This window comes from Neomonachus schauinslandi, chromosome 9 (genome assembly GCF_002201575.2).
Source record: "Neomonachus schauinslandi chromosome 9, ASM220157v2, whole genome shotgun sequence".
NCBI lineage: Eukaryota > Metazoa > Chordata > Mammalia > Carnivora > Phocidae > Neomonachus > Neomonachus schauinslandi.
In genome coordinates, this window is record NC_058411.1 from 110,009,023 (window position 1) to 110,031,372 (window position 22,350).

Sequence of the window (22,350 nt, forward strand, 5' to 3'; positions counted from 1 at the left end):
TTTTTTTTTAAAGATTTTATTTATTTATTTGACAGAGAGAGAGACAGCGAGAGCAGGAACACAAGCAGGGGGAGTGGGAGAGGGAGAAGCAGGCTTCCTGCCGAGCAGGGAGTCCGATGTGGGACTTGATCCTAGGACCCGGGGATCATGACCTGAGCCGAAGGCAGATACTTAACGACTGAGCCACCCAGGCGCCCTGTGTCCTTATTTTTTAACCTTATGGTCCTCTTGCTTTGGTTTTTATGTAGTCAAATTTGTTCATCTTTTCCTTTATGGTTTCTTTTATCCGCTTGCTTAGAAAGGCCACCTCTGCCTCTGGGACCATATAAACAGGTTCCTATACTTCTAATAGTTTTATGGCATAGCTTTTATCTTTAAATCTTTAACCACCTGGAATTTACTTTTGTGTTTGATATGAGATATAGATTTAATTTTATTTTTTCCCAAATGGATAACCAGTCATCCTTACATATTTATTGACTAAACATCTTTGCACTTTTGATTAGAAATGTTTCCTTGACCATATATTAAATTCTCCCATGTATGTGAACTCTTATTTGTCTCTGGAGCTTATTTTCATGGCAGTCTTATAGTTGGGAGGACCTACCATGTCATACCGCTATCATCTTTTGTCAAGCTGCCCAGTATATAGACGCCTCTGCTCATTTCTGTTCTGGACCCACACTCCCATTCCTATAAATGTTGTTTCTTGTCCTCCACCAAGCCACCTGGACTACATATCACCCACCCCCACAAGCCTCTGGAATCCTGTTATTGAACTACCAACATCCTCAGTCTCTTCTACATCCTCCTTAACTGAAGACTGGCTCTCCCCAGGAATATTATTTCCCCTACAACCTGCTCTGAGAGGCAGCTCCTTTTCAGCTGCTTCCAGGACAACTAGTCTCTACCATCAAGTGAAAAAAGCACCTCTTTTCTGTGGCTCATGATATTCAGTTGTAAAATCTCGAGCCTCTCCTTGTCACCAACACTGCAACATCTTGGTCACCTCTTTACTACCCAAGACTTTGGGTCCTGGTCTCCAGTCTTCCTCTCCATTCCAAGGTTGGCTTTCATCCTAGGTGATTTCAACACTCAAGAGGAAGAACTAACCCACATTCTAGCTTAGCAGTTATCCAACAACACCTTAACACCCTCCCATGGTCACCTTTTGGACCTTCTTGTCCCCTGGAGGTATTCCAACTCATTCTCTCAAGCTTCTGTACTGTATAACTAACCTGCTGAACCACCCTAGATCTGTGTGCTTCAACCACAGTGACACTGAGTTTCTTAAATATATGACATGAAGGCTTCTTTCCTGAAGGCTCTTCCCACATGCAGTTCTTTCCATGTGAATTACTACCTATTCCACCAACTCCTACTTTCAAATATGATTGGACAGCTCTTTATGGAAGGCTTCTCAAAAGGTAACCTCTCCTACACCCCAACACACACACGTGGGTCAGATGTTCCCAAAGTACCTTGTACTTACCAGCAAAAATCACTTTACTGATACTTTACTGTATTCCCACTTCCAGAGACTCTAAATTCTTTAAGGAAAAGGACAGTTCAATTAATATTCTTGGACAAGTGCTAATGACAAATTATAGTTGCTTAGTAAATACTACTTGTACTAAGGATGGAAGGAAAGAAGGAAGCTGGCCAGAAACACTACTGGAATCTGATAATGATGGGCCCGGGATCAAAACATTCATAACTTGAGTGCTAATGATTAAGCAATTAGATGTTAGAAGTTACTACCTGAGGTAATTAACACTAAAGTATGATCAGGGCTTACTCCTACCAAAGGCCAATAGTTTTCCAAATCACTAATCGGTATAATGCTTGGTGAAAATATTTGTGAGTAGCAGACCACCCCAAGATTGCAAAATCTTTGTAGACAAACAGACCTGACTGGAATTTCTGCTCCACCACTACTAGCTGTGAAACCCTGCACATGTTACTTAGCCTTTGTGAGTCTCAGTTCTGAAGGATGGGGATAACACCAACCTCATAGAGCTATTAAAAAGATGAAAGGGCGTAATATAAAGCAAGTGCCAGACACTCAATAAATGCTAGTTTCCTTCCACCTTCTACTTCCTTTTTCTTAAGAAGTCAGTTTTGCCACTTGGCTGGAGGAGCCCAGAGTTGGGGTGTCCTGTGGGATAACCACACCATCAGAACGGCTTCTCTGAGGGCTTTTCATGAGCTTCTCATAGGAGCCCAAAAGCTCCACTACTGTGTGATGACACCCTGTATGGCAAACAGGCTGAAACTCCAATAATATAAAAGGGACATGAGCTTAGAGCTCTGAATTTACCTCAAACTACGACTGTGGCTCTAGTCCAAAGACCAAAGCCATTAACGTGGGATCTCAGTACTAGTTACTACCAGGACAAGGTCAAATAAGACAACAGTTAAACTTTTCAGCTAGGATATAGTGTACCTGGTAAGCCATCTCCCTTGCTCCCAAAGCTTTGCAAAAGAAGGGGAGGCTGCTTACTGATACCCAAGGTGATAAGCACCCAAACTTCCTGCATCCGAGCGTACACTTCCAAAGGAAAAAGCTCTACACCATACCCAAGCCCAATCACCTTCAAGAAGTGGACATCAATAGCACACCACTATTGTCTAGATTCAGGGCTGAGTGCAACACTAAGGAAGCTTAAGCAATAACAAAAGCTTAAAACAGAAGCAAAGGAAATGAAAGAGAGAAGTTGACACAGTAATGGGTCTTCTTCACTATAGCCAGGAATTGAGAAGAAAAGCAAATCCATTTCTCTATGATGATGGATTATATAGATCCATATACCTTGAGGCAGATCACAGAAAATCCTTCACACATAAAACTTTATCACCTCGGGCGCCTGGGTGGCTCAGATGGTTGAGCGTCTGCCTTCGGCGTGGGTCATTTTCCCGGGGTCCTGGGATCGAGTCCCGTGTTGGGCTCCCTGCTGGGCGGGGAGCCTGCTTCTCCCTCTGCCTCTGCCTCTTTCTCTCTCTCTCTCTCTCTCTGACTCTCATGAATAAATAAAAAACATTAAAAAAAAAAAAAAACTTTATCACCTCCACAGATCCAACCTCCTCTCTTCAGCTGTCCTCATTGTCAGTGACTCCACAAAGGTGGGAGAGAACTCCTAATCCAACTGGCTAACCCTCTTGTTGATACACATTGTCTCACCCCTTATCAATTATTTCCAGGGACAGCAGAGGAAATTTAGGAAGATGCAGAAATATAAAAGTTACCTCTTTTATTTCTAAAAGAAGTACTGGTTGGGCAGTAAATGTAATCCACAGGAAAAGGATTGAGGTTTATGCCTTAAAGAGGCTAAGAAATTGACAATGTGCCCCAGCAAAAAACTGTGCAGCTGTAAGAAAAGATAGCTCACACTTGCTATTAAAAACAAAAACAAATTGAAATAAACATCTTATTTAGTTTTTTTATCTGTCTCTAAATCTTTCATTAGGGAATTTACTAGGACACCATTGTCACATATCATCCCCATTTCTATTTTCTTCCTTATACTCTAGACCTACAGCAATGGAGGTAATGGCTTAATTTAGATGTATATGAATTATCCGAATTTATACCATAGTAGCAAACATTCTAATATCTTTTAAGCATTTTATAATACATTGTGTCCTTTTTTTTTTAATTTTTTTAATTTTTTTTTATTTAACAGAGATAGACAGCGTAAGTAGGCAGAGCGGCAGACAGAGGGAGAGGGAGAAGCAGGCTCTCCGCCAAGCAGGGAGCCCGATGCGGGGCTCGATCCCAGGACCCTGGGATCATGACCTGAGCCAAAGGCAGCCGCTTAACCGACTGAGCCACCCAGGCGCCCCTACATTGTGTCCTTTTGCTTCATATTTCCCCAATTGGACTTCAAAGCTTGAGCCTACTTTTTTTTTTAAGACTTATTTGTTTGTTTTAGAGAGAAAGAGAGGGAGGGCACAAGCGGGAGGGGCAGGGAGAGGGAAAGAGAATCTCAAGCAGACTTGCCGCTGAAGGTGGAGGCCGATGTGGGGCTCGATCACAAGACCCTGAGATCACGACCTGAGCTGAAACCAAGAGTCAGATACTTAATCGACTGCACCACCTAGGCGCCCTGAGTCTACTTTAGAGCATGTTTTTCTTGTAACCTCCAGAGTGCCCAGCGCTAGAATAGGCACATACCAATTAGATGACAGATCTTTTTTTTTTTTTTTTTGGACAAGCTAGGCCCTAACTGTTCTATACCAAAATAAACACATTCTGAATGCCAATCTTGTCTAAGGCATTACTTGTCATAAAAGATTCACAGAAATACGTGATCTACCGCACACAATAGCAGGCCTTTTATCCTTCCCAGCCTAATCCATCTTACCAGTTAAGAACTACCCTGATACTGAGACTCTATTCCTTTCCCTAGATTATCTAAGTACCATCTGTTTAATGAAATGCCTTTAATTCTATAAATCAAATGAGAACATTTGTGAAAGTAATTTAATCACACTTGAAACACGGTACAAGATGATGTTACCATATGGCCCAATCATAAATACGGCTTCCCCCCATAACTATCTATACATCATAACCAGAGAACCGGATTCCAAAATAGTGTGAAGAAAACTCTAAATTTTAAGCCCAGAAAGCAGAATTTTATTCCTTTGTGTTGCTGACTCTTCTGACCAATTTTCTGTGAAATAATCCACAAATACAATTTTCAGCAACTACCTTAAAGAAAACTGCTCACCCCTGCTGTTTTAGATGAAACTAATATTCACAGCACGCCTGACTTCACTTCAATCCCACACTTCTCCCCAACCTCATTCTTCCCCACTCCCCAGCCCCACCCTCATCACATACACCCTCAAAGCACTTTGAGCTCAATCATAACCATCTGTGCCTCTGCTCAAGCCTTTCTTCCTCCCTGGAATACTCTTTCAGTCCTGGCCAATTATATCCACCACCCCACTTTAAGTGGTTACTCAAAATTCATTTCCCTATGGAAGTGTTCTCCGATTTCTCTCTCAGTTTAAACATTTACTGGACATGCCATGTGTCAGACACTTTTTATGTAATTCTGCAGAGGTCAAGTCATTTCTAATGTCTTATCTTGCCAATCTTTGGTGTCAGCTCTGATGTCCTCTACCCAGCCCCGGTCACAGTCTCACTGGGACCCTAGACACTTGAACACGGTCAGACGGATCACCTTCGATGTCTCCTGGCCCAGTATTTTCAGCAGTTTGACATCCTGATTGAACTGCAGCCCCGTAGCAGGCATTCTTGGTGAAACAGAGCCCGGGGGGCAGGATTCCAGAGAAATCCTGGCTCCAGAAGTCAGCTCAGTGAAGCAGAGAATGGAGCTGGGGACTAAACGTGGGGGGGGTCTGAGATGACAGCTGGAGAAAGGGCGCAGGAGGAAGTGGAGACCAGAGGGTTGTGACTAGACGACAGGTTTGGGCAGAAGCCAAAAGAAGGGCGTCTCGGGAGGTTTGGGGAGGCGCCCCCGGGCAGGCTCTCTCGGAGCCGGAAACGAGGCAGGGCAGGTCCGACTCACCTGTGGGTTCAGGAGGTTGCCAAGAGCGGGAGGTGAAGAGGAGGTCGCGGTAGCGCTGGAAGGCCTCGTCGAGGACGGAGCAGCCCGGCTGCGCGGCCGAACTGACGTGGTACCGGAACTGGAAGTTGTGCGGGAAGATGGCGTAGTGGGACTCGGAGGTTTGGATGTACTGGGGCCAGGGCCAGAGGGCCGCGGCCCTGCCGGCGAGCGCTGCCGCCAGCAGCAGCGGAAACCAGAGCCCCGAGCCCGCCATGGCCCCGCCGCTCTCCTCGCTCCCGGCCGCCGGGGCCACGTGAGCCCCCCCGTCAGCTGAGCGGCGCCCGCGTGACTACCGGCGTGCCACGTGACCGGCCGGCTCCTCGGCCGCGACCCCGGCCGGCCGGCTCCGGGCCCCTCCAGGCGCCGAGACCGAGAAGCGCACGCAGCGGTGCGAGCGCCAGGCGGCGGGCGGCGGGGTCGAGCGGGAACGGACATTTCCCCCAGCCTGAAGGGCGAACGAGCTAGAGGACGGCCCGGCTCGGGGAACTTCAGAAGCGGGAAGATGGGAGGATGCAAACCACTGGTGGTTTTAACGGGAAACGCTGTGGGGCGGAAGGGGCTGGAATCGGGTAGTCTGACTGGGTCTTCTAGGGAGAGACCACAAGATCACGAGAATGAGATGTATTGGGCGCCTGGGTGGCTCAGTTGGTTAAGCGAGTGCCTTCGGCTCAGGTCATGATCCTGGAGTCCCAGGATCGAGTCCCGCATCGGGCTCCCTGCTCAGCGGGGAGTCTGCTTCTCCCTCTGACCCTCCCCCCTCTCATGCTCTCTCTCTCTCTCATTCTCTCTCTCAAATAAATAAATAAAATCTTTGGAAAAAAAAAGGAATGAGATGTATTTATGGCTGGGAAAAGTCCTGTACTTTCAGCTAGCTGGAGGCATCCCATTTCCTGCCTCGGGTGTGGGCTCTTTCCTCGATGGTTGATAATCTCTTCCTCAGTGCCCCCCGAGTCCCTTCCCCCAAAACAAAACTACACGAACTGGGGTATATACTTACTGCGAGCATTAAGACATTGCTTAGACTTTGGGTGCAAGATGGAGAATACCCGGAAATAAGACAGGCCCCTTCAGGGGCTTACATAGCAAGCCCCAGAGTCAGCACTTTATTCCGTGGGCTGGACAAGTGAAAATCATCCCAAAGGCTTGCATTTTACAAATCTCACGTCGAATAGTTGGATGGATAAACCAGTTAGGGAGCCCTTGTTTATTGGGGGTGGAAGATACTGAAAGCGTGAACTAGAGCAATGGGGAAGGAAGAGGACTGCAGATCCAGGAAATAGTGGGTATCCGGAAGCAGAGGGACTGCTACAGGAACAGTAGGTCAAAGTGTGATTTCAGGACTGAGCATGTGCCAGGGCACCCCTTTATGTGATATTCAGCGTGTACCAAGGGAGAGGAGTCATTTACTTAAGTTACAAAATGAAGGAGCTGGATTCTGAATAAAGAGACTGTAAAAATTACTAATGAAAATACAAAGATTTTTGTTGAGAGAATATTTCAAAACATATTATTCCAATTATCCTCTCTCACCACTATAGTAGACAATCATAAAAGTAAGGAACAACTATTAAAAGTTAAAAAAAAAAAAGACACAAAAAACATAAGGGGCTCCTGGGTGGCTCAGTTGGTTAAGCATCTGCCTTCAGCTCAGGTCATGATCCCGGGGTCCTGGGATCCAGCCCCACCATGGCTCCATGCTCAGCCGGGAGCCTGCTTCTCCCTCTCCTCTCCGCTCATTCTCTCTGTTGCTATCTCTGTTGCTATCTCTGTCTCTCTCTCAAATAAATAAATACGATCTTAAAAAAAAAACACATCATAATCCATATAAATATTTAGAGACCAGCATAGAGATAGTAGCAAAAGTAAATTAAACAGTTATTTTTTTAAAAAAGATTTTTATTTATTTATTTGACAGAGAGAGACACTGCGAGAGAGGGAACACAAGCAGGGGGAGTGGGAGAGAGAGAAGCAGGCTTCCCGCAGAGCAGGGAGCCCGATGCGGGGCTCGATCCCAGGACCCTGGGATCATGACCTGAGCCGAAGGCAGACGCTTAACGACTGAGCCACCCAGGCGCCCCTAAACAGGTATTTAACACTTTGGATTCTTTAAATTAGTATATATTCAATTCAACATTGCCATCAATTTTAACAGATGAATAACAAGAATAATGACACAGATAGTATAGTATATGATATTTGGTTGTTTTCTTAATTTTTCTTTTTATTAAAGAGCTTGTTAAATGAATAAAACGATTTAATTTCATATCTATAGCTTCTTATAAAATTAGTTTACGTATCAGAAAAAGACATATCAGACAACGTGTCCAGATTTTTAGTTCATTCAGTCATCACTGTAGAAGCAGAGAGGAGGGAATGACTCATTTTGGCTGGGGAAGTCTTTCACAAAGGAGGTGACTGTGAGCTGGCTCCTAAAGCACGAGTTAGCCAAGCAGGGAAGGGGAGCACGGGCAAAGCACAGAGGAGTGAAAAAAGATGGCATATAGGTTTTTGAAAGTCGTCATTAAGCCACTCCCTTTTACAAAAGGCTACATCAGTACCTGTTTTCACTAACCTAAAGAAATCTGGAGGATTTTTGTTTTTCAAATACATAAATAATCAATCAATCAATCAATCAAATGAAAATAGTGTTGTTTAGCATTTGTCTTGCAGCCAGCCATCATACAGGCAGTGCGCGTCCCAAGCAGCAAGAGTGGCCTCGTCAAGCTCCTTCCCTGGGAACCATCCTCAGCTGCCATAGCTTTAAACTGTGTCTGTGAACATCTGTGTTTCATCTCAGTTTATTTTGTGCATGCATTAGCAAGATGTGTCCTAAGGTATCAGAAAAGCCTAAGAGAGGTTGTTTTTTGGGTCTGGGAATGCTCAAAAATTTTCCATATAAATGAATGGTAATTGCTTCACCTTTGCTTTACACTATTTTGATTTATGAAAGGTGTCATAGGAATGCTCTACTTTTAGATAGTGAGGAATCTGTATTGAGCGTAGGGTTTATGGGGATAGCAAAAGGAGATGTGTCATGATTATCTCACTTTTACCATACTCTTCTCCTTGGAATGCCTTTCCTACCTCCCACTCCCAGTCCACCTACTTGAAGGTCTTAACATTTATTTTACCACCCTGTAAATCTCTGACTTCTCAGACCTGGGTAAAGTCCTATAACCCTTTGATTTTACCTCCAGTAGACCACTTATGTCATAGTATTGTAATTGCTTGCCCATTTGTCTGTCTTCCACACTAGAGTAAAATCTCCTTAAGCACAGGTTCTGTGTTCACTGTTGTATTCCTAGCCCCAGGCACAGTGTCTGGCACATAGTAGATGCTCAATAAAGACTCGTTAAATGAACACCTACAGGGCTCTGAATATGTGTTCTCCAATTTAGCATCTACTTATCCTTCAGGCCTTAGCCTAGACCAGACCAACAATTATGCTGTGAATGGGGTACAAGTGTGCTGAGACAGTGATCTTCTCAGTCCTTAGGTTGGCCAGGCAGAGCCTGGGACAGCTAGACATTCTAGCCGGTCACCTCCAGCCAAGAGCAATCTCCTGTATGTGCTATGAGAAACTTTGAGAAGCACTTAGACATTACCTCCTTTTGGGTACTTCTTTATGGCACCCTCACTTTAGCTTCTTGTTCGTGTCTACCACAGACCACATGCTGAGTGAATGGTGTCTTTTTCACAGTCGAATCCTTACTGCCTGAGCCAGGACTCTGCACACAGTTAAGTGTTCAACCAGAATTTTTCACAAGAATGCATGAATGAGGGAGTATTTGTATTAAGATTTTAAAGACAGAATATCAGTGTGTAGACAAAAAGCAGTCCATGAAGGAGGACTACAAATTTGAAGGAGAACTTCATCTACCTTGTTTGGTTTAGGATCCAGCAGGCCCTAGAACGGTGTCTGGTGCAGAGATATTTAATGAATAATTTTGAATGAATAGAATGAAATGGCACCGAACGTAGGCAGAGATCTCTGAAGAATCTGGAGTAATATCGGGGAGGTAAGAATTCTGTTGGTCTAGAATCAATAGTGTATGAAGAGGAATACTGATAAGATGTTAGTTTCCCCTTTACCATCGTTTGATTAAGGCTTTTGCCTACTTTAAGCTTTTATCTCTCATGGGAAAATATCAGCAATCCTATCCAGGGTCCCAAGCAGCAAGAGTGGCCTCATCAAGCCTCTGATGTTGGGATTTTTAGACCAAAAAAGGGCTCGTTTCTAAAGGTAAGACCGTTGTGTGGTGTTCAAGGCCCTTTCAGTGCGAATCTCTTTTGCTTAAAATACATCCTGCTCCAGGCAACCTGATGGCTGCTCTGGATTAGGATTATCTTGGCTCCAGTCCGATCTCTTAAGCCTTCTGCCTAGAGCCTCAGTGGTTATAAATGCTCATGCTAGCCAAACCCACGGATGTAATCTGCAGCTCCCTTCAGGGAGTGGGGCATTGATGAAACCTTAAACTGATTATGTAAGTCCCTCATGGAAAATAATTTACCCCCTTCGCCCACTGGAATTCCCCAATCGGTTCTAAAAGATTTATCACTCATTTCCTTGCCTTCTTACCATTCTCCTCCTGCTTGGGTCCTCCGTGTCTTATTTTCCTTCCTTGACTAATAGCCATGATATAGCCTCCAAGAAACCTAGAGCACAGATACCGTCAACATTTCTGTTCTTTGGCCATCTACTAACATTTGACTTCAGAAAACATTACTGGTATATTGCTGTGATTCAGGTTTCCAAAATGTCCAATTTCACCAATTCTATGGGTAGACTTCTTTGTCGTAAGAGCACAGTTAAAATGTCTTCTGTTGGGAGTGCCTTTTGGATCTTCTCTTAAATTTCTCTTAGATTTTTTTCTATATCGGGATTGATTATCCTTCTTAGAATTTTTCTGCCATGTGGATGGCACAGAAAATGCCCTGGGGCTTCCTCCCACTTGAGAGAGAAATGCGGAGATGAGTCAGGAGGTGTCCAGAAGAAAGGGAGGAGCACGATGCATATGCAGGCTAGGCAGGAGTCCCTGTGGCACCCGGGTAGTAATGCCTAGCTTGCCTGTATAGAGTATTCATTCAAGATCTGGATCAAGGCCCCAGCTGTAGTGTTCCTTGGCCTGGATTATCCTCAGCATGTGTCTTCCATAGGGACCTGACAGGGTTATTACCACATTAGGCAGTTGGTCAAAATTCAATGGTTTGAATATTCTGCTCCTGGCCTCACACAATCATGAGTAGATCAAGCATTCATGAAATTCCATGGAGATAGGTTCAACTTCTAACAACGATTTAGGGAGAAACAGTACACTACTGAACTCAAATCAATATATGCTATTTGCAGGAAATATATAGGAGTGCCTGGTTGGCTCAGTCAGTTAAGCATCGACTTTGGCTCGGGTCATGATCTCAGGGTCTTGAGATTACGCCCTGCACCAGGCTCCCTGCTCAGCTGGAAGTCAGCTTCTCCCTCTCCCTCTGCCTCTGCCCCCCACTCGTGCTCTCTCTCTTTCTCTCAAATAAAATCTTTTTAAAAATGAAAAAATTATATATATGTTGTTTGTAATGTATGTTTGAGAAATACTTAATCCTCTATTGTAAACTTTTGCTTGAATAAAAACAATAACAAACCAACCTCTTTGCCCCACCCCAAAGGGGTACAGAGGTCTAGGAGGAAATTCTGAGAGGCATAGAAGTTTAGACCTAGATAAGATCTTAGAAATTATCTAGTTTACTTCTCATTTGAGCTAAGAGACCTGAGAACTAGAGAGGTGAAGTGCTGTTCCTCAAGAGCAAGAATAGGGTATTGGTCATAGTGAAACTTCCAGCACCTAGTGACACGTACATGGCAAGTGCTCAGTAGAAGTTTGTCAAATGACTAAATCCATTCCTTGCTACACATAATACAGTGCTTTGCGTGTAGTAGGCACACCAATAAATTTTTCTATTGCAATTATTCAACCAGGTGCAAATATAGCCAGAGAGTGGTAAGGCTGAAACCAGACCACAGATATGTGGCCTTCCTGACTGGGATTCTCTCTAGCCCACTGGATTGTGCCTCTGGAAATGCCTGCAGTCATCTAGTCTCCTTGAGATTGAATGCAGTTTAATCATGGAGTCCACTAAACCTACATCCTGTTCTTAGCCCCCTGCCTTATTCTAGAAAGGAATGATCACTGGATTTGAATGTGCATGGCAACTTTCAATTAACTTTAGAGCTAGAAAGAAGCAATGATGCAAGTAATATGAAAGTCACTGTGTTTGACCAGTGCTTCTCTCCTTTGACAGCAGCTAACTTCCTAAAGTTTGCTTAGGAAAATAATAAAGTCTGCTAACTTTGCTTGAGTCCACATTAGCCAGATAGTGGGAGGAGGCCAGTGGAAGGATAGAGAATTGTTCAGAGTCAACAAGTGAGCACCCAGGTAATTACGAGGTAATCAGAGCTCTATCCATGGAGATAAAGGTCAAAAAAACAGTGATCCTTCTAATTAGTGAGTGATGATATGTAATATAAGAATGCCTCAGAAATCAAAATGATTCTTCATGTTCTATGTGCAAAAGGTTAAACACTTGATATTCTTGTTGGAGATCTTTTAGAGAAAGAGAACCCCAGATAGCTCAACAGTGGGCAATCATCTTCACGAGCATCGAGACATAAGAAGTTAGTTATAGCCAAGGTCAAATGGGCTGTAATATCTATTAGGAATCAAGGTCTCCCTTTGGTCTCCCAGGACCCATCCTACCTGTCATCCCCGCCCCTGCATCTGTTTCATTCTCCTTCTCTTCCTAATTTATTCCCTCAGTATTCCAGTTTTAAGTTCTCCAGAGAGAGAATATGATTGGTCCAGTTAGGAAGAGATGTCATTCTTTTTTTTTTTTTTTAAGATTTTTATTTATTTATTTGAGAGAGACACAGCGAGAGAGGGAACACAAATAGGGGGAGTGGGAGAGGGAGAAGCAGTCTTCCCGCGGAGCAGGGAGCCCAACACCGGGCTCGATTCCAGGACCCTGGGATCATGACCTGAGCCGAAGGCAGACGCTTAACGACTGAGCCACCCAGGCGCCCCAGACTCTTTATTTTAAAAGATTTTATTTATTTTCTGACAGAGAGAGAGACAGCGAGAGAAGGAACACAAGCAGGGGGAGTGGGAGAGGGAGAAGCAGGCTTCCCACTGAGCAGGGATCCCGATGCGGGGCTCAATCCCAGGACCCTGGGATCATGACCTGAGCGGAAGGCAGCCACTTAATGACTGAGCCACCCAGGCGCCCCGAAGAAACAGACTCTTAATTATAGAGAACAAACCGATGGTTACTAGGGGGAAGTTGGGGGGGATGTAAGGTTAAATGGGCGATAGAGATTAAGGAGGGCACTTTGATGAGCACCAGGTGTTGTATGGAAGTGTTGAATCACTATATTGTACACCTGAAACTAATATTACACTGTATACTAACTGGAATTTAAATTAAAACTTTATTTTTTTAAATATTTTATTTATTTATTTGACAGAGAGAGACACAGTGAGAGAGTGAACACAAGCAGGGGGAGTGGGAGAGGGAGAAGCAGGCTTCCCGCCAAGCCCGGAGCCCGATGCGGGGCTCGATCCCAGGACCCCGGGATTGTGACCTGAGCCGAAGGCAGACGCCTAACAGCTGAGCCACCGAGGCGCCCCTAAATTAAAACTTTAAAAAAAACTTTACGTATGGGGTGCCTGGGTGGCTCCACTCCCCCTCCTTGTGTTCCTGCTCTTACTGTCTCTCTCTCTGTCAAATAAATACAATCTTTAAAAAAAAATAAACAAACAACTTTATGGGGCACCTGGGTGGCTCAGTCGGTTAAGCGGCTGCCTTCGGCTCAGGTCATGATCCCAGGGGCCTGGGATCAAGCCCCGCCTCTGGCTCCCCGCTCAGCGGGGAGCCTTCTTCTCCCTCTGCCTCTGCCTGCCACTCTGTATCCTTGTGCTTTCTCTCTATCTCTCTGTCAAATAAATAAATAAAATCTTTAAAAAAATTATATAAAAAAAACAACTTTATGTATAAGCTAATACTCAGATTTTCCCCGATTTTATAGCGATATAATTGACATACAGCACTCTGTAAGTTTAGGTTGTACAGCATAATGACTTAATTTACATATATCATGCAATGATTACCACAATAAGTTTAGTTAACATGATCATCTCATATGTATATAATTTTTTCCTTGTGATTAGAACTCTTAGGATCTACTCCCTTAATGACGTTCATATATCATACAGCAGTGTTAGCTATAGTCATCATGTTGTACATTGCAACCCCAGGATTTATCTTAAAACTGGAAGTTTGTGCCTTTTGACCACCTTCATCCAATTTCCCCTCACCCCACTCCGTACAATATTCCATTTTTAAAATCTGAATAATAATAATAATGGTAGCTACCATATACTATGTACTTATCATGTGCCAGACACCATTTTAAGGGCTGTACATGTTTATTTAAGTCTCATAATAAACTTTATGATTGATATAGATGCTCTTATTATTCCCATTTTATAGATAAGAAAATCAGAATTGAGGGGTTAAATAACTTTCCCAAGATGACAGAGGGGAATAGTGTGAAAGTTCCATAATTAATTAACCAGTTCCCCATTAATGCACATTTAGGTTGCTTGCAAATTTTCTTACTTATAAGCAGTACTACAATGACCATTATAGAGGATATTGTTTGCCATGCCAGTATCTGTTTTTATACTTTCCCACCATTAATACCTTGTTTTTCACTTGGAAATTTCATTTTTCAGTTTTGTGCCTTGGATGAGATTGATCACAGCCCTAGGCCCTTCCTGGATTAAGCTATATAATCAGGGCTACTTTCCCCACCCACTCTCTATAAATACTTGGAAACATGGGATAAAAATTCACATTCTCACCAATAATGTGTGAAAATGCTCATTTCATCACTCCTTTTCAACATTAGTATTATCCTTTCATTGCTACTGTTAATGCGTTGAAATTAATTTTAAATATGTGTAATAGAATTGATGAGTAAGATCTAGCAAGACAGAAACAGCATACATGACTTCCACATCATTACAGAAAAAGAGAAGGACCAAAGGAAACTGGATCATTCTGGCAAAATAAGAGGGAAATAGGAGGAAATAAGAATATGTATTTAACAGAAAATAAAAAGAATAAGAGGATAGGACTAAGCCCAGTCTGTCTAAATTATCACACTGTATGTAAATAGGTTAAATTCCACTAATCAAAGACAAAGACTCTCAGATTAAGCAAAGAACAGTCTAAATGTTGTTGCTAAGAGACATTTAAAATGATACCGGACACCTGGGTGGCTCAGTTGGTTAAGCATCTGCCTTTGGCTCAGGTCATGATCCCAGGATCCTGGGATCAAGTCCCATATCAGGCTCCCTGCTCGGTGGGAAGTCTGCTTCTCCCTCTGCCCCTCCCATCTGCTCATGCTCTCTCGCTCTCTCGCTCTCTCTCTCTCACACACACACAGACACACACACAAATAAATAAAATCTTTTAAAAAATATTAAAATGATACCAAATTAATCTATGACAAATTAGGCAAAAATATATAATGGGGGAAAAGACTGTCTGCAATAAATGGTGCTGGGAAATCTGGACAGCCACAAGCAAAAGAATGAAACTGGACCACTTTCTAACATCCTACACAAAAATAAGCTCAAAATGGGTTAAAGGCTTAAATGTGAGACTGAAACCATAAAACTCTTAGAAGAGAACATAGGCAGTAATCTCTTTGATGTTGGCCATTGCAACATTTTCCTAGATGTGTCTCCTAAGGCAAGGGATACAAAAGCAAAAAGAAACTATTGGGACTACATCAAAATAAAAAGCTGCATCGTGAAGGAAAGCATCAACAAAACAAAAGGCAACCTATTGAATGGGAGAAGATAAAAATGGTTAGAGGACTTGAATAGACATTTTTCTAAAGAAGACATGCAGATTTCCAACAGACACATGAAAAGATGTTCAGCATCACTCATCATCAGGGAAATGCAAATCAAAACCACAGTGAGATATCACCTTACACCTGTCAGAATGGCTAAAATCAAAAAGAAAAGAAATAACAAGTGTTGGCAAGGATCTGAAGAAAAAGGAACCCTCGTGCACAATTGGTGGGAATATAAATTGGTATAGCCACTGTGGAAAACAGTATGGAGGTTCCTAAAAATTTTTTAAATAGAAATACCATATGATCCAATAATTCCACTACTGGGTATTTACCCAAAGAAAATGAGAACACTAATTTGAAAATATATATGCACCCTTATATTTATTGCAGCATTATTTACAATAGCCAAGCCTAAGTGTCTATTGATAGATATATGAATAAAGATGTGGGATGTACATATATACACACACATATATATATACACACACATATATGTACATATATATCCCATATGTATGCATATGGAATAGAATATTATGCAACCATAAAAAGGATGAGATATTGCCACTCACAATAACATGGATGGACCTAGAGGGTATTATGCTAAATGAAATAATACAGGGAAAAGCAAATACCATATGATTTCACCCATATGTGGAATCTAAAAAACAAAACAAATGAATAAACAAAAAGCAGAATTAGATCTCTAAATACAGAGAACAAACTGAAGGTTGCTGGGGGGAAGGGGGTGGGCGATGGGAGAAATGGGTTGAAAGGGAGTGGAAGATACAGGCTTCCAGTTATGGAGTAAGTTATGGGAATAGAAGGTACAGCATAGGGAATATAGTCAATGATATTGTAATAGTGGTGTATGGTGACAGATGGTAGCTACACTGTGGTGAGCCTAGCATAACATATAGAGAAGTTGAATCTCTATGTTGTACACCTGAAACTAATGTAACATTGTGGGTCAGCTATACTCAAAGAAATTAAAAAATAAAATGATATCAAAATGATGACAGGAAAAAAATGGTATATCAAAGATATACCAAGAGAATGTAAACAAAAAGAACAAGTTAACATCTGACAGAACCCAAGGCAAAAAAATTAAATAGAACAAAGGTGAATATTTTTAATAATACAAGGTTCAAATCACAAAGAAGATGGAAATCATGAACCATCACACAACTAACAACAAAAAAATATATAAATATAAAGCAAAAATTGGAAAAATTATAAGGGAAAAGAAAAAACTATAATTATAGTAAGATAAATTAAAATTTATCTGGGAATATTTTATCAGTGCAGAAAAAGTAAATAATAGGAACATCTTGAATAATATTAATAATGTGAATGTAATAGATTTAGAATCATTTTCTACACAAGTAAATTTAAAGCTTTGTATCTTACACATTGTTTTTAAATGTCTATAGGACATTGAGAAAAACTGGCAAAAAAAAACAAATATTACTAAATTCCAAAAGGTGGAATTATTTTTTTCATTTTTTGAGGTATAATTGACATATAACATTATATTAATTTTAGGTGTACAACTTAATGATTTGATCTTTGTATATATTGAAAAATGATCATTGCAATAGTCCAGTTAACATCCATCAGCATACATAGTTACATTTTTTTCTTGTGATGAGAAGCAAAAAGTAGAATTCTTATAGGGCATGTTCTTTGACCATAATATGCTAAAACTGGAAAAAAATCTAAACATGTGGATATATTTTTAAAATTCTAAAAAAGGAGCACCTGGGTGGCTCAGTTGGTTAGGTGTCCGACTCTTGATTTTGGCTCAGGTCATGATCTCAGAGTCCTGAGATTGAACCCTGCATTGGGCCCTGTGCTCAGCAATGAGTCTGCTTGTGATTCTTTTCTCTCCCTCTCTCTGCCCCTCCACCCCCCCTCGTGTGCTCTTTCTGAAATAAATCTTTAAAAAAAATAGAAAAATAAAAGGACAACTAAACATACTAGAAACTTATGCTTTGATTATGATATTGAAATTATTGTAGCTTCCCCTATGTCCCAAGTTCAGATAGGAAAAAATATCAATATTATATAAATAATGGCTAATGTATTAATTCGACAATGCTGTATTTTCCTTATAAATGGTGACTAGTAACTGTACATGTTGATATTACTGGTGCAGCCAGTCTGAAAAACAGTATGGAGTTTCCTCAAAAAGTTGAAACTAGAGCTACCCTATGACCCAGCAATAGCACTACTAGGTATTAACCCAAAAGATACAAAAATACTGATTCAAAGGGGCACCTACACCCTGATATTTATAGGAGCATTATCAACAATAGTCAAATAGGGCGCCTGGGTGGCTCAGTTGGTTAAGCGACTGCCTTCGGCTCAGGTCATGATCCTGGAGTCCCGGGATCGAGTCCCGCATCAGGCTCCCTGCTCGGCAGGGAGTCTCCTTCTCCCTCTGACACTCCCGACCCTCCCCCCTCTCATGTGCTCTCTCTCTCTCTCAAATAAATAAATAAAATCTTAAAAAAAAAAACAAAACAATAGTCAAATAATGGAAGGAGCCCAAATGTCCATAAAGAAGTTGTGGATTATATATATACAATGGAATATTACTCAGCCATCAAAAAGAATGAAACCTGGCCATTTGCAACAACGTGGGCGGAGCTAGAGAGTATTATGTTAAGCAAAATAAATCAGAGAAAGACAAATACCATATGATTTCACTCATACGTGGAATTTTAAAAAAAGATTTATTTTTTTATTTGGGAGGGTCCAATCAATTCAATAAGGCAAGTTTTGTAAAGGAAGAGACAGAATTATTACTATTTGATGATGATACAGTGTTTACTTAGAAAACCCTAGAGAATTAGCCAAAGGAGCTATTGGAATTAAAATAACTTAGTCAAGTGGCCTGATAAAAGATAAATACATAAACAAAAATAGCTAATTTATATGTTAGCAATAATAATTAGAAGATGAAATGGGAAAAATGTGATTCACAAAAGCAAGTGGGTTAACGTACGCAAAGCACCTAGCACAGTTCCTAGTAGATAAGAGGTTACATTAACAAGCTATAAAAATAATACTGATTTCATAGATTCCTAGAGGTGAAATTACTGAGACAAAAGATAAATTTTTAAGATTCTTGATTTTATACATGCAAATTATTATTTTAACTTTTAAATTATTTAAAATATAGTATACATATAGGACTCTGGTAATCAATGCCCAGATCAAGAAATAGAACATTTCCAGCACCCCCTAATCCCCTTATGTATTCCTCCCAGTCCCTAGTCATCTTCCTCCGGAGGGTATTTCTGACTTCTGAAAACACAGATTAATTTTGCCTGCTTTGTACTTCACATGAATGCAATCATACCTATGTAGTCTTCTGTATCTGACTTCTTTTGCTCAGCATTGTGTTTATGAGATTCATCCATATTGCTCGTGTGCCTGTAGATTATTCGTATTGCTATATAGTATTTCATTGTATGAATGTACCACGGTTTTCCATTCTTCTGTTGATGGGCAATTGGGTAGTTTCCAATTCGGGACTATTATGACAGGTGCTGCTATGAGCATGGTAATACATGTCTTTTGGTAGACATGTGGACATTTTTCCGTTGCCTACCCACCTAGAATGAGAAGGGCATGTGTTTATTCAGCTCCAGCAGATACCACCAGGCAGTTTTTCCATGATATTACCAATTTATACTCCCAACAGAAGTGCATGAGCGTTCTAGTTGCTCTGCATACTTGCCAGCACTTTTTCATTTGAACCATTCTGGCCGATGTGTAGTGATATTGCATTATGGTTTCTTTTCTTTTTCAAGTGGTTAACCCTTTTATTATGCAATAGAGGTAATTGACAGCGATCACGTGGTACATCAGGTTTCCCCTTAGAGAGGCTCTGTGTAGATTCTCCAGAACACACCCTTAAAAATGTACAAGACACATTAATATCTCCAGAATACTAATCACAATGAAAGAACAGTGATGCTCTCTACATAACTTATTCCTATACAATATCTGTTTCAGTTTTACAGACCGATTCTTAATCTGGAACAGCAGTCGTCAAATTGTGATCCAGCACAAAAAATAATTGCACAGCACCCCCCACAATTTATAAATTATGTACGCAGATTAGTTGTCATTTAAAGAAGCACATTTAAATACAAAATAGGAGTTTTAAAAGGATGAAATAAAATTTTGTATAAATTATATTATTTTCTCTACATATCCATGATCAGAGACTACTTTTACTTAATTTTAGGTGTTACATGATTAAGAAACCCAAATATCATACTATGCATTGAGCACCATTCTAATGCTTTTCAAATATTAATTCATGTAATTCTCATAACTACCCTGGGAGAAAGGTACCATTATTTCCATTTCACATATATGGAAACTGTTGTGTAGAAGGTTAGATAACGGGCTCAACATCAGAGAGCTAGTAAGTAGTACTGCCAAAATTTTAATTGAGGCACAATCATAACTGCTACTCTATTCTTTTTTTTTTTTAGATTTTATTTATTTATTTGAGAGAGACAGAGAGAGAGTACAAGCATGGGGAGCAGCAGACAGAGGGAGAGGGAGAAGCAAGCTCCCCGCTGAGCAGGGAGCCCAATTGGGCTCAATCCCAAGACCCTGGGATCGAGCCCCACATCGGGCTCCTGGCTCAGCCGGGAGTCTGCTTCTCCCTCTCCCTCTGCCTCTCCCACTGCTTATGCTCTCTCTCTCTCTGTATCTCTGTGTCTCAAATGAATAAATAAAATCTCAGCCGGGAGTCTGCTTCTCCCTCTCCCTCTGCCTCTCCCACTGCTTATGCTCTCTCTCTCTCTGTATCTCTGTGTCTCAAATGAATAAATAAAATCTTTAAAAAAAAAAAAGAATTATCTATCTCAAAAGTCATTCATTGTTAAATCAATCCAAAATTCCCAGGTGCCCCAGTGCATTATGGTTTTAATTTGCATTTCCCTCATGACTAATAAAGCTGAGCACCTTTTTATATGTTTATTGGCCATTGCCATATCTGGCAAAATGTCAATTAAGGACTTTGCTCATTTCTCTATTAGGTTGTCTCTCTCATTGATTTGTAAGAGTTCTTTATATATTCTTGCTATGAGTTTTTTGTTAGATACATACATTGAAAAGATCTTACCCCACTCTATGGACTGCCTTTTTACGTCTCAAGGGTATCTTCTGGTGAATAGAAGTCCTCTTTATTTTATTTCATTTTATTAAGATTCTATTAATTTATTTGAGCGAGTGAGAGAGAGCACGAGGAGGGGGAGCAGCAGAGGGAGAGAGAGAAGCAGGCCCCCCCACTGAGCAGGGAGCCCGATGCGGGGCTCAATCCCAGGACCCTGGGACCACGACCGGAGCCGAAAGCAGATGCCCAACCGACTGAGCCACCGAGGCGCCCTTAGAAGTCCTGTTTTAAAAAAATTCTTGGCCTGCTGCAAGGTCACAAACATATTACTCTGTTTTCTTCTAGCCAAACTGCTTTTTTTCCCCAATGCCATGAAATTAAGTTCTTCTTCCTCATGACTGAATATACACAGATAATGGAAGTAACGGGAAGCATCCGTCTGCTGTAAAGATGGGTGGAATATATAAAAATTCATTTGTTGAATTTTCTTTAAGTAGTCCTCCAGAGCAACTTGAAGAAAAGCAGGAAATGCTTTCACAAGAACACTTTTGTGGAAGGACCTAGCATGCTTTAAGTGCCAGCGTCCTGGGCTAGCAATGACACAAATATTTCATCTCTCACCTTTATAGCTTGGTTCTTCCATAGAAAATCCTCTTGTGAAACACCATGTGTTGTGTTTGTCAAACACACAAATATCCAAGGGAAGGAACACCCCTCTTCTGCTACCGCGATAGGGCGTTGCTCTCAAACACGTGACAATGCCCTGTGCTTTTCCAGCGTGACTTGTGGCATGAGTGGTATGGAGTTCCTGTTGGGTAAATAGTTCTATTGTTAAATGAAGAGGAGAGTTCTGTGCGTTTTCAGCAGAATTTTCCAGTTCCCAGATGTTATATGCTTTGTCATCCAAATTTTAGTCTCCTTTACCAATGATTGTCATAAGCCATCTTTTAGTCAGAGTATATCTTTTGATAGCAGCTTCCCAGCTGCCTTTTTTTTTTCTCAGTCCCCCATGGCGGGGGCCTGGCTTTTACCCCTTGGGGCTCTGCAAGGTCAGTCTGGGGGCCCAGGAGAGGGGCTTGCTTCTGCTGGTGCCTCATCTAGTTCACTGGCCACCTGCTGTGGTGGTGAAATGTTAAAGGATACACCATCCACATGTTTTTCCAAAACTGCATTCACATCAGTCCAATTGTTTTCTCAGAGACTGAGTCCTCAACCAGCCTGAGCCAGTTTCACATTGAAGGGCACCAGGGCAAGAGCGGAGCTGCAGGATTCTGCAGGGAGGAGCTGGGAGCATAAAAAGCCCCCATAATCTGGTTTCGGCAGCAGCTCCATGTTGTGTCAGGTTGGCGCTGGAAGCTCAGGGTCCACGGGCCTCAGCCGTGCTCCTCCTGGACCCTGGAGGCTGCAGGGCCGTGGCTGCTAGACAGGCTGGGGACCCCAAATTGCTTTTAAAGTGGGGAAATAGCAGTATACACAGCCACCAGTTACGCACGAATGCTGGTTTTGTCATATGCATGCAGGCCCTAGCAAGTTCCCAGCTAGCCAGAGCATCCTACCTCTCAGTAGGCCTGCGAGTCCAGTGGTGCCTGACCTGTTCCTTCAATAGCTGGAGAGTTGCATCATTTACCAATCAGACACTGGTCACAAAATGACCTGTTACCCCACATTACATCAATATCCTCTCTTTGGTAATGTTCCCGTTTAGTGGT

At 41.8% G+C, this 22,350-nt stretch overlaps 1 protein-coding gene and 1 pseudogene across 2 annotated transcripts in view; both read right to left on the minus strand.

Moving 5' to 3' along the window:
- Positions 1 to 5,806, minus strand: part of HEXA (hexosaminidase subunit alpha) — a 26,744-nt gene extending 20,938 nt beyond the window's left edge. For both annotated transcript variants that reach the window (XM_021694082.2, XM_021694083.2), the window contains exon 1: positions 5,541 to 5,806. In XM_021694082.2, the coding sequence (XP_021549757.1) occupies positions 5,541 to 5,793 (253 nt within the window). In that variant the 5' untranslated portion in view covers positions 5,794 to 5,806. The remainder of the gene's footprint in view (positions 1 to 5,540) is intronic.
- Positions 5,807 to 21,033: 15,227 nt separating this feature from the next.
- LOC110583994 lies at positions 21,034 to 21,973 on the minus strand (annotated as a pseudogene).
- Positions 21,974 to 22,350: the final 377 nt, after the last annotated feature.